The following is a 14,622-nucleotide window of genomic DNA, read 5'->3' on the forward strand; positions in this document are numbered from 1 at the left end:
TCTTCTCAGACTTTTTCTGTGCAGAAACAAATATATGTAATTTAAAAAAATATATTGATTTTAGGGAGGGAGGGGGAAGAGAGAGAGGGGTTTGTTGTTCTACTTATTTGTGCATTCATTTGTTGCTGCATGTATGCGCCTGGACAGGGGATCAAACCCACAACCTTGGCATACTGGGACAGACCGAGCTAACTCACCAGGGCGATTAAAAAAAAAAAAAAAGAAAGAAATAGTGCCATATATACCGTTTTTCCTTAAAGGGTGTCTCTCCAAAATTATTCCAGGGTCTGTATGGGCAGGGACCTCATTCTTTTGAGCTGGTAAGAAAGACCCAAAACTCATTTTACAGACCTCCCTGATGCTTTGAACTTTCTTGCATCTGTAGAAAACTCCTCTGCCAGTTGTGTTTTAAATGGTTTTAGGTATTTCCATACTGCCTTCCAGTCTGCTTTTAAAATTTATGCTCCCACCTGATAGTTCCCCACTGTGGATAACACAAGATGGACTTTTTCAAACTTTACCAAACTAGTTGGAGAGGGATGTTATCTTAATGTTATTGGAACAGGCATTTCTTTAAGTATGAGGCTGGTTGGGCATATTTCATACACTCATTGGTCACCGAGGCAGATTTTTGAATGGTCACTGGCAGAGAATTTTCCTCTCAACGAACCAAATCCGAATCCTGTCTGAACCCAGGACCCTGAGTTACTTGGTTAAGGACCTAGTACGGAACCTTGAGGTGAAAATGGTCTTTGGGATTTCAGATGACTCCAGACACCTGAACAAGGTAAAAAAAAGTGGCCTAGGGCGGGGGGCACCTTGGAAGCCCACAGCAAAGAGGAGCGGCAGGCCGCGCGGCATACTCGCCAGTGCCACACATGCTCCCCGTCGTCTGCTCCGTGCCGCCGGGGCGACCAGGCCGCGCGGTGTCCCGCGCCCGAAGAACCCCGGGCAGTGAGTGTCGCCCGCAGGTCTGCGTGTCCGAGGCTTTCCCACAGGGGGCAGTGCCGCCCGCCAGCGCGCGGCGCCGGTGGGAGGGGGTGTGGAATCCGTGCCGAGTTCTGGGGGTTATTTGGAAGAAAGTTAGGGGCTGCCTAGGGGTGGGGGTGGGACTCCAGCGGTCCGAGGGTCGGTGGGGGGAGGGCCGCCGGGGGTGCGAGGTGGGGCGCCGGGGAGGGGGGTCTGGACGAGCCTGGGGGTGAGGGCGGGGCGCGCGGCGGGGAGGTGCAGCCCCCGGAAGGTGTGAGCGAGCGGTGGGCGAGTGTGAATGCGAGTGAGTGTGTGCGCGCCGGGGCTGGCGGGGTTCCGCGCGGCGCGCGGGTGTCAGCTTGCAGCCGGGCTCCTCCCTCCGGCCCCCCTGCCCAGCCCGGCGGGCCCTCCTTCCTGCCCCGCTCGCCCCTCCCCGGCGGGCCAGGCGCTGGGACGCCCCGGCGGAGCAGGCGGTGGCGGCGAGTTGGGGAGCCCTGGGCTCGGCGCTGCCGGAGGGGCCCGAGCCGAGCCGCCCCCGCTCGGCCCGGCCGCGCCGGCCCCACTTCCCGCCGGACCACGCCCTGTCAAACTTTGTTGCTGCGGCCGCTGCGGGAGCGAGCGGAGCAGCCGGGCGAGCGGGAGGGAGGGGCGCCGGGCCGGGTCGGGCCGGGCGCGCGCGGCGCGGGGCTCGGAGAGCGGTGGCCCCGGCCCGCGGCCCCACCATGCCCCAGCTCGGCGGCGGCGGCGGCGGCTCGGGTGCCGGGGCGGCCGGTGGAGGGGACGACCTCGGGGCGAACGACGAGCTGATCCCCTTCCAGGACGAAGGGGGCGAGGAGCAGGAGCCGAGCAGCGACAGCGCCTCGGCGCAGCGGGACCTGGACGAGGTTAAGTCGTCCCTGGTCAACGAGTCGGAGAACCAGAGCAGCAGCTCGGACTCGGAGGTAAGGAGGCTCCGGCGGCCGACCCCGAGGACCCCTGCTCGGCGCCCGCTCACCCGCCCTCGCCTTTGTGTCTCCTCTGCAGGCGGAGAGGCGCCCGCAGCCCTCTCGGGACGCCTTCCAGAAGCCGCGGGACTATTTCGCCGAAGGTACGTGCTGGTCGGGGCAGCCCCCAATCCCGGGCCCCGCGGGGCTCTGAGCCTCAGTTCGGGCCGCCCCCGGCTCCCCAAGCTCCCCAGGCTCCCGTGGCCGTGCCCCTGCTCTCCGCCCCTCTAGGCGGCAGCCGTCCTGGGGCGCGCGGGAGGGCTCTCGGGTCCCGGGTCCCCGTCCAAGGGCCCCTGCCGCGGCGCTGTCGCGGGGGCCCGGCCTCACCCTGCCTCGGTCTCGTCCGCAGTGAGAAGGCCCCAGGACGGCGCGTTCTTTAAGGGGCCCCCGTACCCTGGGTATCCGTTCCTGATGATCCCGGACCTGAGCAGCCCGTATCTCCCCAACGGACCCCTGTCTCCCGGAGGAGCGCGCACGGTGAGCGCCTGTCGGGCTGCGCCGGGGCGGGTGGGACGCCGGGCCGGCGGGATGCGCCCCGGAGCTCGCGACCGGGTGGGGGATGGGGCCGTCCCGGGAGGATTCCCGGCGGAACTTTTTTGCCGAGTTGAACGACTCTGTGGCGGCCGAGCGTTTAGGCTGCGTTCGCCAGTGCCTGGATGAAAGTAAAAAACCCTTTAAATCCCCCCTTTTTCTGGGGAGAGGCTTTGGGGGTCCACGTCTGGGATCTCCTTTGGCTTCCAAAATTCTTTGCTCCCACTAAGGAAAACTTGGATTTTTGCCGGCTTTGGGCCGGGGGCGGGTGGGTCTCGTTTTCCTTCCTGGAAGTGGGTCAGCTTTCCCTGGCAGTTGGGCAGTGGGCCCGGGGAGCGGGGCTGGCGACGTTGCCCCCAGACCTCAGTTTCGTGGGGCCGCTGCGAGTCGGTTCCTAAGACACCCAGTGTTGGTGGCGGGTTATTCACACCCCCGTCTTCGCGCCCTCAGCCCTCGCGCGGGGGCCTCAACCTCTCCGTGCAGCTCGGGGTTTTAAACTCGCGGAGACGATTTCGAGGGCATCCCGCGGCATTCTTGAAGTTGAGGAACTTGGCTTTTCCCTCCTTTGTGGCCGACTTTTCTCATTTAAAGCGGGCGCTGCGACACTTTAAACCTGTTAATGGGCGCGCATTGTGTGCTGCGCGCTGGCATTTAGAGCCGTGATTAAGCAAATTGACCCGGCCCCAGACGAAGTGCAAATGAGGGCGGATTCCATCTCCCCCTCGCTGGCTCTGACCCCCCCCCCGCGGAGTCGCGAGGGGCGTAGCCGGGGCTGGGCAGGCTTTGTGTCCCCGGAGCCGCCACCCCAAGCAGGGGGCCTCTGCCCAGGTGCTAGGTCCGATGACAGATTTGGGCGAGCGCCTGTCCACTACGTGCCAGGCTTTTGCGTGCTGCCCCTTGGGCATCGCGGGCACGGTAGTGGTTCTCTGCTTCCCGCCCAGCTTCCCAGTGCCTGCCAGTTGGTTCTTGATTAGGGGGCGGGCGGTGTTGGTGCCTGAGGAGCAGAGCCGGACAAACTTACTGTATGTTCAGTCTGTCCTTACATAAGGGTCATAATTCAAGGGGCGCCTGAGAAACGCTCGTTGCTAAATGGACGATCCCTGCTGTCAGGGTCGGTGGAGAGCCGAGACCTCTACTGTGGGTTCAGTGGTGCGCTTTGCTGGCCAGTTGACATGTAGGGGTGGAGGTGGGGGCTCTGAAGAACCCAGTCGGTCAGGCCGGGGAGGTCTGTGGCTTTGGCCCTGCTCTGGAGCATCCCAGGAAGTCCTGAATATAAACTGGATATGGGCATCTGGCGGTTACTTTTTCTCATTCATATTAAAAGAAAAAAAGGTGTGAGTAAAAGTTGAGCAGTATAAGCTGTAGCAACTTTGTTTAGGTTTTCGCTGATTCCCTGCCATGTCCGCAGATGTAGCTCGGTTCTGAAAGTTTTGGTAGGGTTCCTGTAACTGTGCGTGTGAGGGGGTTATGCTACCAAAGTCTCATTTTCCCATTTCCCAGTAAGATGCCTGAAAAGAGGAGTCTGTAGGCATGAGCCTGTGAGTGATCACTGATCCAGGATCTGGTGCAGATAAAGTCACTAGACGTGTCCCAAACAGAACCAGTTATTTCCCTCCAACAGGCTATTCCTTCTAGCTACCCATTTCTCATTGGGACATTTGGGTTCTTCCTCTTTGAATGGTGACTGTGACAGTTGCCCCCCAGGGAAGAGATCCAGTGGGATAGATTTCCTGTTTGTGTCAGTCCTGTCCTTCCTCCCTTCTACCACCTTCTACCACCCTTCCTTCTTTCTACTATCTTACATGTTCTTTTGCCTCAAAACTTCCAAGGCAGGTTCTTGGTGATACTGACTCCTGATTACTAAATCTAGGCCTGTGTGGGATTTTCAGAGCCCTCCTTGGGGAAGTCGACCTTTCCCCCTCTGCATGCCTCTGCCTGCCTGTTCATACTCATCCCCGCAGCTGTTCCCTGCCCTGGCCCATGTCGCCAGCCCTCTTTTCAAGCCTCCGAGGACACTCACCCTCTCTCTCGACGCTTCATAAGGGACTTAGTATATCTTAGCACACTCTCATACCTACGTTTTGTCTCCCTGGTGATTTGTTGTTGCAGAAGTTCAGTTTCCCTATTGTTTCTGTGATCTTTAAGTGCCTATCACTGTGTTAGGCCTGCCTGCTTACGAAGTTCATTGATGTTTGGGGACGTTTCCTGCAGTTCAGTCAGCTCAATAGAACCTGCTCTTTGACCCTATCCTTGGTATCATGGGCTGTTAGGAAAGCAAGTGAGGAAACCCTTAATCACTTGCGTGGACTAGAAGGTTGAGATGATGCTTTCTTCTGGGTGATTATATTAATGTAACTAATGTGATTCAAACTGTAGACCCTCTTTTGGGGTCCCATCCTCTTAAAATGGATGTGGATAGATATGGGATGGAAGAAAGGGAAGGGGGGAGGGAAGTGTCTGGAATAATCTGGTCTCTTCTGGTGTCTAGGTCTGTATTTGTTTCATATCTAATTTCACAGCTTTAGGCTTTGTTGCTGTAAGGCCTGCAAGTGGTATAAAATTGGTGACTTCAGTTCTCTGTTGTGCCAACACTTTCTGGAAATACCAAGCCAGAAGCAAAAGTAGGGATTAGCTGGAGTGTTTTCAGGGTGTTAATTGACCCTAGGAATAGCAAGCAGCAGGGCTGTAACACCCTTAGCACTGGCATAATTCCTGCTAGGATGACTGGGGGCTGGCCAGTCCTGCTGTCGGCCATCTCCTCCCCAGGCATTACCTTTGGCCTCCACTCTGGTTTGGCTGGGAGGCTGGGAAGTGGCCTCTTCCTGAGGCTCTTTAGAGAAGAGGTCCCCTTAACCTGGGGTGTGTGCCAAGCCTCCGAGCCATGATTCATTCCCATCTGGAGCCCTGGGGACCTTGTGGCCTAGGAAGAAAGGAATAACTGTCACAAACCATCTTTCACTTCTTCAAATAGTCACCCCAAAATGATACATTCATTCCTGAAAAGGCTTCACAAGTTTGCTAAACCACCTTGGCGCTGTTGACTAGGATTTTGTTAGGAAAATGTAAGTCAACACAGAAGAAAGTGAATGTCAAAAATAGTTTGACTAATAAAAATAGTTTGACTAATCAGAGCCAAAAGGAAAATGCTGACTGTGGTTCAGCGAGCTAGCTACAAAGCAATGGAGAATAGTTTGACTGTGACCACGACTAGAGCGCTAATGACATTTTGGAAAAGAGCGCCACTTCTAGGTAGATTGCTGAGGAAATCTATAGGTTTTGTGTCCAGTTTATAAGTTTAACAGCTTTTCTCGCACAGCTCAGTACCATATCCTCACACCTTTCTCAGACCATCTCAACTCAGGTTTCTGTATGAAATGGTTTTTTGTTCACCAAACCTGTTTCTTTTTAAGTCCTTCCTATTCCACTGCTTTCCAAAGGCAGTCTTGCCGATATCCTGGGTGCTCCTGATTTCTTTCTGACACAAAGAACCCAAGCAGAAATCTTTCTGTATGTTTAGAGAAGTTGTCTGTTTTTAGGAGTTGTATGTAAAAGCTAAGGAAAACCTTTCTTATGGGAGATAGGATAAACATGCTGCTCTCGGTAAAAATTCTTTTAAGCCATTTTATCTAAATATAACTTCTGTTCCATTTTTTTCTAAATATAACTGAGGGTTTAATGAGGGCTTTCCACATGGAACAAGCTTTTGTTGCGAGGGCCCTGCCTGCATTGTTGAAGTTTTGGCACTTGGATTGCTGGGGTGACAGACCCTCTAGAGGGTCTCAAACCCTGTCAGGTTTTCTTTTTTGGATGGGTGGGAATATCTGCTTGCTCTGTTATAATTTTAGAAAGTTATAGGTTGGTCTCATTCTTCATTGATCTCACTTCTCTGATTCTTGAGGAGAAAGTAGGCTAGTGCGCACACACACACATGCACACACACACGCATGCTTCCATCAACAACATAAACCTAACCTTTAATAGCATATTCCAGCCTTTACAGTGATGTGCAAAGTTAACAGAAACATTTGTGACATAAAAAAGAATTCATGCCACACATTGTTTTAACTTTGCATAATAGATTGGAAAACCTGTAATGCAAAGATCCTACTTATATTCCAATTTAGAGCCAACTTTTACTTGCTAAACTGGAGAACTTTAGACTGGCATCTATAAGATGTTTATTGAGGGCACATTATGGGCAATGACTAAGGGACTGTGGGAGAAGGGATGAATTAGACCCAACTTTGCCCTAAAGGATTTAAAAAATGAGTTAGGAAGAAGTAACTGCCCAATGGGAGTGGCTCTGTTGGTTGAGTATTGTCCCAAACACCAAAAAGTTGCTGGTTTGATTCCAGATAAGGGCACATACCAGGGTTGTGGGTTTGATCCCTAGCCAGGGAGCATTCTGAAGGCAACCGATCGATACTTCTCTCTCATCCATGTTCTCTCTCGCTCGCTCGCTCTCCCTCCCTCGCTCTAAGCGTGTCCTCAGGTGAGGATGGAAAGAAAAAAAAAGGTAATGTTAGCACAAACCACTATAATAGGAAGTCTGTGTTAGGAGTTCATAAAGTCCAGAGAAGAAATTTTGAGAACAGAAGGATTGTTTTGGGCCATCAAGATCAAGGAAGGCAAGTAGAGGAAATTTTGTGGGTTTTTTTGTTTTGTTTTTTTAATTGATTTTTAGAGAGAGAGGAAGGGAGAGAGAGAAACATTGATGTGAGAGTAAAACATAGATCAGCTGCCTCCTGCACACCCTGTCCTGGGGATAGAGCCTGAAACCCAGGCATGTGCCCTGACTGGGAATCGAACCGGCAACCTCTCAGTGCATGGGATGACTCTCAACCAACTGAGCCACACCTGCTGGGGTGAGGAAGTTGTTTTAAACTAGTCCCACAACTCAGTCATTCTTTAATTCAAAGTAATTCTTGTTCATTGTCTAACCACTAAACCTAATACAAAGCCCAGCCAGAGTGGCTCAGCAGTTGAGCATCGACCGGTTCGGTTCCCGGTCGGGCCACATGCCCGGGTTGCGGGCTACATCCCCAGTAGGGGACGTGCGGGAGGCAGCCGATCAATGACTCTCTCATCTTTGGTGTTTCTATCTCTCTCCCTCTCCCTTCCTCTCTCCGAAATCAATAAACACATATTAAAAAAAACTACTAACATAATATTGAATATCAACTGTAATAGAAAAATTAAAAAATATATTTAAAAGTAATTCTTGTTAATAATAAATGTAAATAGTACAGAGGTGTTTATAGTGAAAAGTGGAAGTCCACCTTCACCCTCATCTTGAGGTCGAAGCCAACACAGGGAGAGCAGAGGTGTGGAGGAAGGAAAAAAGTTCGGGGCTATTTGGGGTAATGATTCTGTTTGCCTGAAAGGATAAGGGGCCAGACCTTGAATGCCAGTGAAGGAATCTGGCCTTACTCAAGAAGCAGCAGACAACCATTGAAAGTTATACTGGGAAGTGATGTGACTCATACATGTGCTTAGAAAGCTATTAGTGATTGGAGGGAGAGGACCTGGAAGGGGCTAGAACGGTTTGAAGACTCACAGGATTCCAAGGGTGAGATGAAAAAAGGCTTAAGAGTATCCAAATGGAAAGGATGGGAGAGACTGGGATGACTGGTTGAATTTGTTCAGGGAGAGACGATACTGTAGGTAGAAAGTGGCTGATGTCACAGTGAACCCCTGGTGTCTGAGCCTGGGTGACCTGGGGGGATGACTTCTTGCAGGTGAGGCCCTGGCCTACCGTCTTTGCCTACCCCGTGCTGGACAGATGCTCTTGACTATTTTGGCAATATCAGGGCCCCCATGGTCTGTAAGAGGCTCTCACTTGGAGAAACTGCTGTTTCATTGGAGACAGCTTGGGTTTGAGGGGATATTGAGGGAATAGTTGAAACTGCAGCAACTGGGTGATGCAGGGGAGCAAGAGGAGGAGAGGAGAAGATGCTCAGAGTGGAGAAAGAAGTCACTGAAGGGGAATGGAAAGGAGCGCTTGCCACGGTGGGAGGAGAGCTTAGGTACTGTGACATCATGGGAGCTAGAGGGAAAAGAAAAGGGAGGGGTGTCCTCAGTGACAGATGCCACAGAGGGGACAAGAAGATGGAGGAGTCAAGAGGGCCTTTGGGAATTCACTAATTAGGAAGTTTTTGGTGCCCACAGCGAGAAGTATTCCAGGCAAGTGCAGTGATGAAGATAGGGAGGCAGAGACAGGAGCTTAGGGATTCCCCCTCAGGTGCCAAGGCACTGTGCACTGGACTGGTCCTGGGTGTGGCCCATCCCTCACTTCTCGGCCGGAACCCCAGACCAGACTCCCACAGTGGGGAGCAGCCTGCTCTCTACCCGTGTACCTTACACGTTTCACTTTCCATCCTGCCGTAACCTGGAAGATGTTGGAAAACTGGACTCCAGACAACCATTTAAGAAAAATGGCTGTTCCTGGCCGGTGGGCTCAGTGGTTAGAGCATCATCTCCTCCCCCCTGCACCGGAGGGTCATGAGTTCGATTTCTAGTCAAGGCCACGTTACCTGGGTTGCAGGTTCATCCCACGCCCTGGTTGGGGTGCGTGCAGAGGCAACCATTCGATGTGTTTCTCACATCGATGTTTCTCTCTCCCTCCCTCCTTTCCACTCTGTCTTAAAAAAAAAAAAAAGTGAATGGAAAAAATACCCTCTGTGAGAAATACAAAAAAAAGAAAAAGAATGGCTGTGGCATGAAGGGAAAAGGGAGGAGCCCCAGGCTTTGAAAGCATACTTAGGATGCTAGAGTGGGAGCCTGTTTGTAGGGGCAAGGAGGTAAGCGTGGAAGATGAATGGCAGAGAAAATGCGAAGGAAGAGGAGATGAGCCTGAGAACTTAGGGAGGAAGGCAGTCGTCTTCCTTCACTGATGGAGGATGCTTGAGAGCAGGTGTCCTAGTTCTGTAGACTAGCCCAAGAGTTGAAGGTAAGGGTGTAGAGAGATGCAGAGGCGGAGTTAGCAGAAATTGAGGACAGATTCATTGCATGGCTACATGGCTTTGAGAGTCTCAGTAAAACCAAGGGCAAGTTGGCTGGGGTGGGGGTCTTGGAATTTTGTTTGCAGTAGGAAGGCCACAGGTCCCTTCTCTGTACCCCCATTATAAATCTGGAAATGTTGGGAACCTCTTAGCTACATGTTAAATAATGAAACACTTGTGCATTGGTTGAAAGATATGCCATATTTGGATAAATTTTCCTCTCTCAGTTGTCTGGAGCTGGCTGATTTTGAATGAGAAGGGAGATGGGAATCAGAATACAACTCATTTGCAATCAGGGACAGATACTGGGTTATGATAAGTAATTGGGGATGGGAAAGGAAGGACTAACCGCTTAAAAGCATGTGGAAAACTGCCCCAGATTGGCTACTGTATTTTTGGAGGAGGTTTTTATGTGTCCCATGCTTTTTTATCTTCTTTCAAGCAGGATTGGATTTAGGGAATGAATAGTGAAATAAATACAGTTCCCAAAACCTTGGCATTCCGAAATGAAGGGAACATAAGAGGAATGAGGGGACTTGCCTTTTCCTCTGTACTGTGTGTGTTGCTCAGTGAACACCTCTGAGGTATTGTGCAACTTCTTTATGAGACTCACAGGTGTTAGAGGTGCTCTGAGTTATCTCAGTTTACAGATAAATACCTTTAAGGTCCTAAAATAAATTTCAGAATTTTAAATCTTTCCTTTTTATTATATGTATATAGCCCACAGATTTTCATGGGAGAATGAACATTTAGTTTTAGAAGTGCACTTCAAAGTTCAAAAACTATAAAAATGTCTTTCTGCCCTGGCCAGGTAGCTCAGTTGGTTAGAGTGTCGTCCCAATACACCAGGGTTGTAGGTTCGATCCCCCATCAGGGCACATGCAAGAAACAACCAATGAATTCATGGATGGGTAGAACAACAAATCAGTGTTTCCCTCCCTCCCTCCCTCCCTCCCTCCCTCCCTCCCTCCCTCCCTCCCTCCCTCCCTCCCTCCCTCCCTCCCTCCCTCCCTCCCTCCTTCCTTCCCTTCCTCCCTTCTGCTCTTTCAAATCAGTAAATAAAATTTTTTTAAAAAAAGGAACCCTAAACATGGCCTTTTCAAGAGTTTTTGTGGAAGTGATGAAGGGTGGGTGATCACTGTAGTTACCTGGAATCCTCAGAACAGAAATGAACTCATACTCTAAGCTGGCATAGCATTTTAGAAATGTTTTTTTTTATATATCTTTATTGATTTCAGAGAGAGGAAAGGAGAGGGAGAGAGAGAGATAGAAACATCAATGATGAGAGAGCCATTGATTGAGCCCATAACCCGGGCATGTGCCCTGACCGGGAATCGAACCCTGATCGCCTGGATCCTAGGTCGACGCTCAACCGCTGAGCCACGCCCAGCCAGGCAGAAATGTTTTTTAAGAGGAGAAACAAGGTCCCAAGTGTTCACCCTAACTGTAGAAAGTAAATGTAAAGTAGAAATAAAAAATTCACAAAAGAAGAAACTACAAATGACTACCAAAGATGTAAAACTATGTTCAACCTCCCAGGTAATTAAAAAATGCTGATAAAAACAAGACTCGTTTTTTGGCCCACCAAATTAACAGAGTTTGTCTTAATAAGACATTAATACTGGCAGATGTATGCTGGTAAAGTGGGTGCCCTCACTGGCTGTTCTGGAAGGGTGTTGATAGCTCCACTCCATGTGGAAAGCCCTTGGCAATGGCTATGAAAACCTGAATATTTTTCATAGCTTCTGACCTGCTAGGAAGTAGGTACTTGTTATTCCCATTTTGCTGTTGTGCAGACTTGTAGAGGTCAAGTATCTTGCTCAAGGTCACACTACTGGTAATTGACAATACAGAGATTTGAACTTGGTTGTGAGTCCAAAGTCTAGTCTTCCCATTTCACCCTTGTGACTTTACACAAGTGCCTGATATAACTGGCTCCTCCTTCTTTTGGGAGCAGGGCCGCTGACCTTTGTTTCCCAGCTCAGAAATCCTGATGAGAGTTATCAGTTGGGTCGGAAGCTGGGTAGATTTGTTCCAACTTTACAGAGTGGACCTGGGAATGTACCTTCCCAAATAAACAGTTTTATAAGTGAGTGAGTGGCTGCGGTTTAAGTTGTTCCTCCAGCACCATACTCCAGGGGAGGGAAGCAGCTTTTAGTGGGTGGCCCCAGGAACGGCACCACATTCCCCTCTTTCAGAGGAATAAGTGGTCATCTACTAGCATGTGAACTGTTTTGAACGTGGGGGCTGTTTTTTGTTGCTTAACTCGGTAAGGGTTGGAAGAACACACAAGTGTGTCTTTGGTGTGCAGGAAGGTGGGAGGAATAGATTGGCTCGCTGCCTCCGCAGTTTGGATAACAACGTAGTTTGGTTAACAAACCGAGCTCTGGTGAACCAAGTGTGCAAATATTATTTCCTTATTCATTTTATAAAACATTTGACAAATTTTTAAAAATTTTTTTGTTGTTAATCCTCACTCGAGGCTTTTTTCCCCATTGATTTTTAGAAAGAGTGGAAGGATGGGAGGGAGGAAGGAGGGGAGGAGAGAGAGAGAGAGAGAAACATCAGTGCTAGAGAGACACATTAATTGGTTGCTTCCCACATGCCCTTTACCAGGATTTGAACCCGTGACTTTTGGGTGCACAGGCCAGCGCTCTAACCACTGAGCATACCGCCAGGGCTTGGTTGCTTTTTTAAAAGTTCTCTAAGTTAAAAACCAGTCCCAATCTCTAACTACTCCAGTAAATTGACTATTAAAGAAATAAATACTAAATATATACACAGGATTATTTTGGGAATTGCAGAGAATGTATTAGTCCCCTCCCTTTCTGTGTGTGTGTGTGTGTGTGTGTGTGTGTGTGTTTGTATGGTTAAGATGGTTTGCAATTAGGAAAGGAATCAGGTAATTCAGTGCTTTTCCCTTCCCTTCCCAGATTATCTTCCAGATGGCCTCTTTCTGAAAACAGTAGCCATGGTAGAAAGATTACCAAGAGGGCCTTTGAGTGTGGTTGAGGGAGGTACTTGGGGCCTGCCTAAGCCCTCCTGGAAATCTGGATATTGCGAGGCACTAAACCTTAGTGAGATCCATGTCTTATTCCTCATAAAGTGGATGGGGCCTCTATTTGTACGAATGCCTATGGAAAATGTGTGGGAAAACAGGAAGGTGTAAATATGAGCGATAGTGACTGTGATTAAGAAATCGGTGGATCTGATGATAAAGAAGAAAAACAGAAGTAAGAATGAGTGGTATGAAGAGCTAATCAAGTCCAGATTTGTTGGCAGGAGAGATTTCTGATGTTTGGAACCACACCATTCTCCATAAATTCCAAAAAGAATATATCAGAGTCACGAATATCAGTTGGATTTTATAACACATGCCTTCTGGGGGTGGGTTGCCTGTTCCTTTCTGAGAGTCTTATACAGGGCCCCGGCTTGGGTGCCCTGTCGCCCTCACAGCTGGAAGGGGGACCATCCAGCCACCCCACTGGTGAGGAGCACAGGCTCCGAGAGGTGGTGGACTTGCCCCGGATCAAACAGTTGCGAATGATGGGAACATTACCATCTTTACTACTTGGGGACACCCTCAGCAGGCCCGGCAAAAAGCAGAGCTACAGAAAAACTGCACCTCAGAATATTTCCTGATGAAACTGTAACACCTGACCCAGGAGAAGTGATTCACAGACATTTGTTGAATGTTGAATGAATATTTAAACATCAGTGTTTTTCAAAACAGCCCCGTGGGCACCTGCAGTGTTCCAGGGCACTCTGGCACCTACAATTCTTCCCACATTGAACACATGCACATCTGACATTATAATCTGTTTTACCCATGAAGAAGCTGAGACAGAGAGTGGATGTGAGGGACCTAGAGTCACCTCTCCAAAAGGTGGTGGAGCCATTATCCCATCCACAGTGCTGCAATTCCCCTTCTACTGGAAGTTGACAGCCAAATTAATGTGAAAATGCCGTTTGGAGCAAGATACAATGAAATGGTGTGTACAAGTACAGTAAAGGAGGAATATTGAGTAACATCCCTCTATTCATTCTTTTCCCTGGTATTTGCAGCCCTTTGACTTAGGAGGCACTTTTAAAATCGCTGCTTCTGCCTGGGGTAGATTCAGACCCTTTTAATGGCCAGTCTCGCTACAGTTCTAGAGATGGTGATCATTGCAGTCTTAATCTATCTTTGCTTTTCTGTGTTCTGCAGCTCCATTTAATCTATTTTTCCCTTAAGTTTTCCTTGTGCTTTTCTTCTGACATCTTGAGGTAGTAAACTTGGTTTCTTAGGTATCACGATGTATAATGTTATGTACACCTGTTGACTCGATCTGTTGCCTACTTACTACTCCTGACCAGCCGCTTTCTTGTACATGTATGAATATGATTTCATACGTAAATTGGATACAATCATTGCTTATTAATTATATTATCTATTTAAGCTGTTTTCTAGGTGGGATGTATAGAGGAGAGGTATAGGAGGAAAGAGATACGTGAAATAAAAACACTTTATACTTCTACTTTACAATGTAAGCTTTTCTGTTATAAAATGCTTGCTGAGAGAGACACTAGTGCTGAAGCTTTGGAGTGGGAAATATGGGGTGTCCAAAAAATGTATACACACTTTGAATAATTATAAAGGCAGTGTTTATTAAAATACATTTCATTTCCAAAATGTAATGGAATCTACAGACATTTTGCTGGGGACACCCTGTAGATTGTCTTTGGAAGGGTGTTCCCAGGCCTTCTTAGGGAGAAATTAATGCAGGAAGGGGCTGTGGTGGTGAGTCTGGAGTTGCGGGGGGAGTGATGCTTAGTACGCAGTTGCACTGAAAGAGAGAAGAGAGGAACATGGGCAGAGAGAAGCCCAAGGCCTGAGGAATGGAGGAGCATACTCCACTGACAGGCCTCCCCTTCCCCTTGGGGTTCCAGTATGTCTAAGGGCCTGAGACTTGGCCACAGTCGGCCAGGCCTTGAATCCCAGCCCAGCCATTGTCTGGCTCTGTGCCTCTTTGCTCCAGGGCCCTCTTTGGCAAAATGGGGATGATGTTAGTATTTGAGGGTCACTGAATTAACATTTTGGCTGAATGGACTGTTTTAAAACCAGGATTTGTCCAAGGCTAAAACTAAGTATCAACATC

The 14,622-nt window shown here is 49.4% G+C and overlaps 1 protein-coding gene across 1 annotated transcript in view; it reads left to right on the plus strand.

Moving 5' to 3' along the window:
- The first annotated feature begins 1,691 nt into the window (after positions 1-1,691).
- The window catches only part of TCF7L1 (transcription factor 7 like 1), a 137,866-nt gene continuing 124,935 nt past the window's right edge, over positions 1,692-14,622 (plus strand). The window contains exons 1-3 of the mRNA XM_016201753.2: positions 1,692-1,910; positions 1,993-2,056; positions 2,302-2,429. Of these exons, the coding sequence (XP_016057239.2) occupies positions 1,692-1,910; positions 1,993-2,056; positions 2,302-2,429 (411 nt within the window). The remainder of the gene's footprint in view (positions 1,911-1,992; positions 2,057-2,301; positions 2,430-14,622) is intronic.

The sequence above is a fragment of the Miniopterus natalensis genome, chromosome 13 (genome assembly GCF_054644295.1).
Source record: "Miniopterus natalensis isolate mMinNat1 chromosome 13, mMinNat1.hap1, whole genome shotgun sequence".
In the NCBI taxonomy this organism is placed as follows: domain Eukaryota; kingdom Metazoa; phylum Chordata; class Mammalia; order Chiroptera; family Miniopteridae; genus Miniopterus; species Miniopterus natalensis.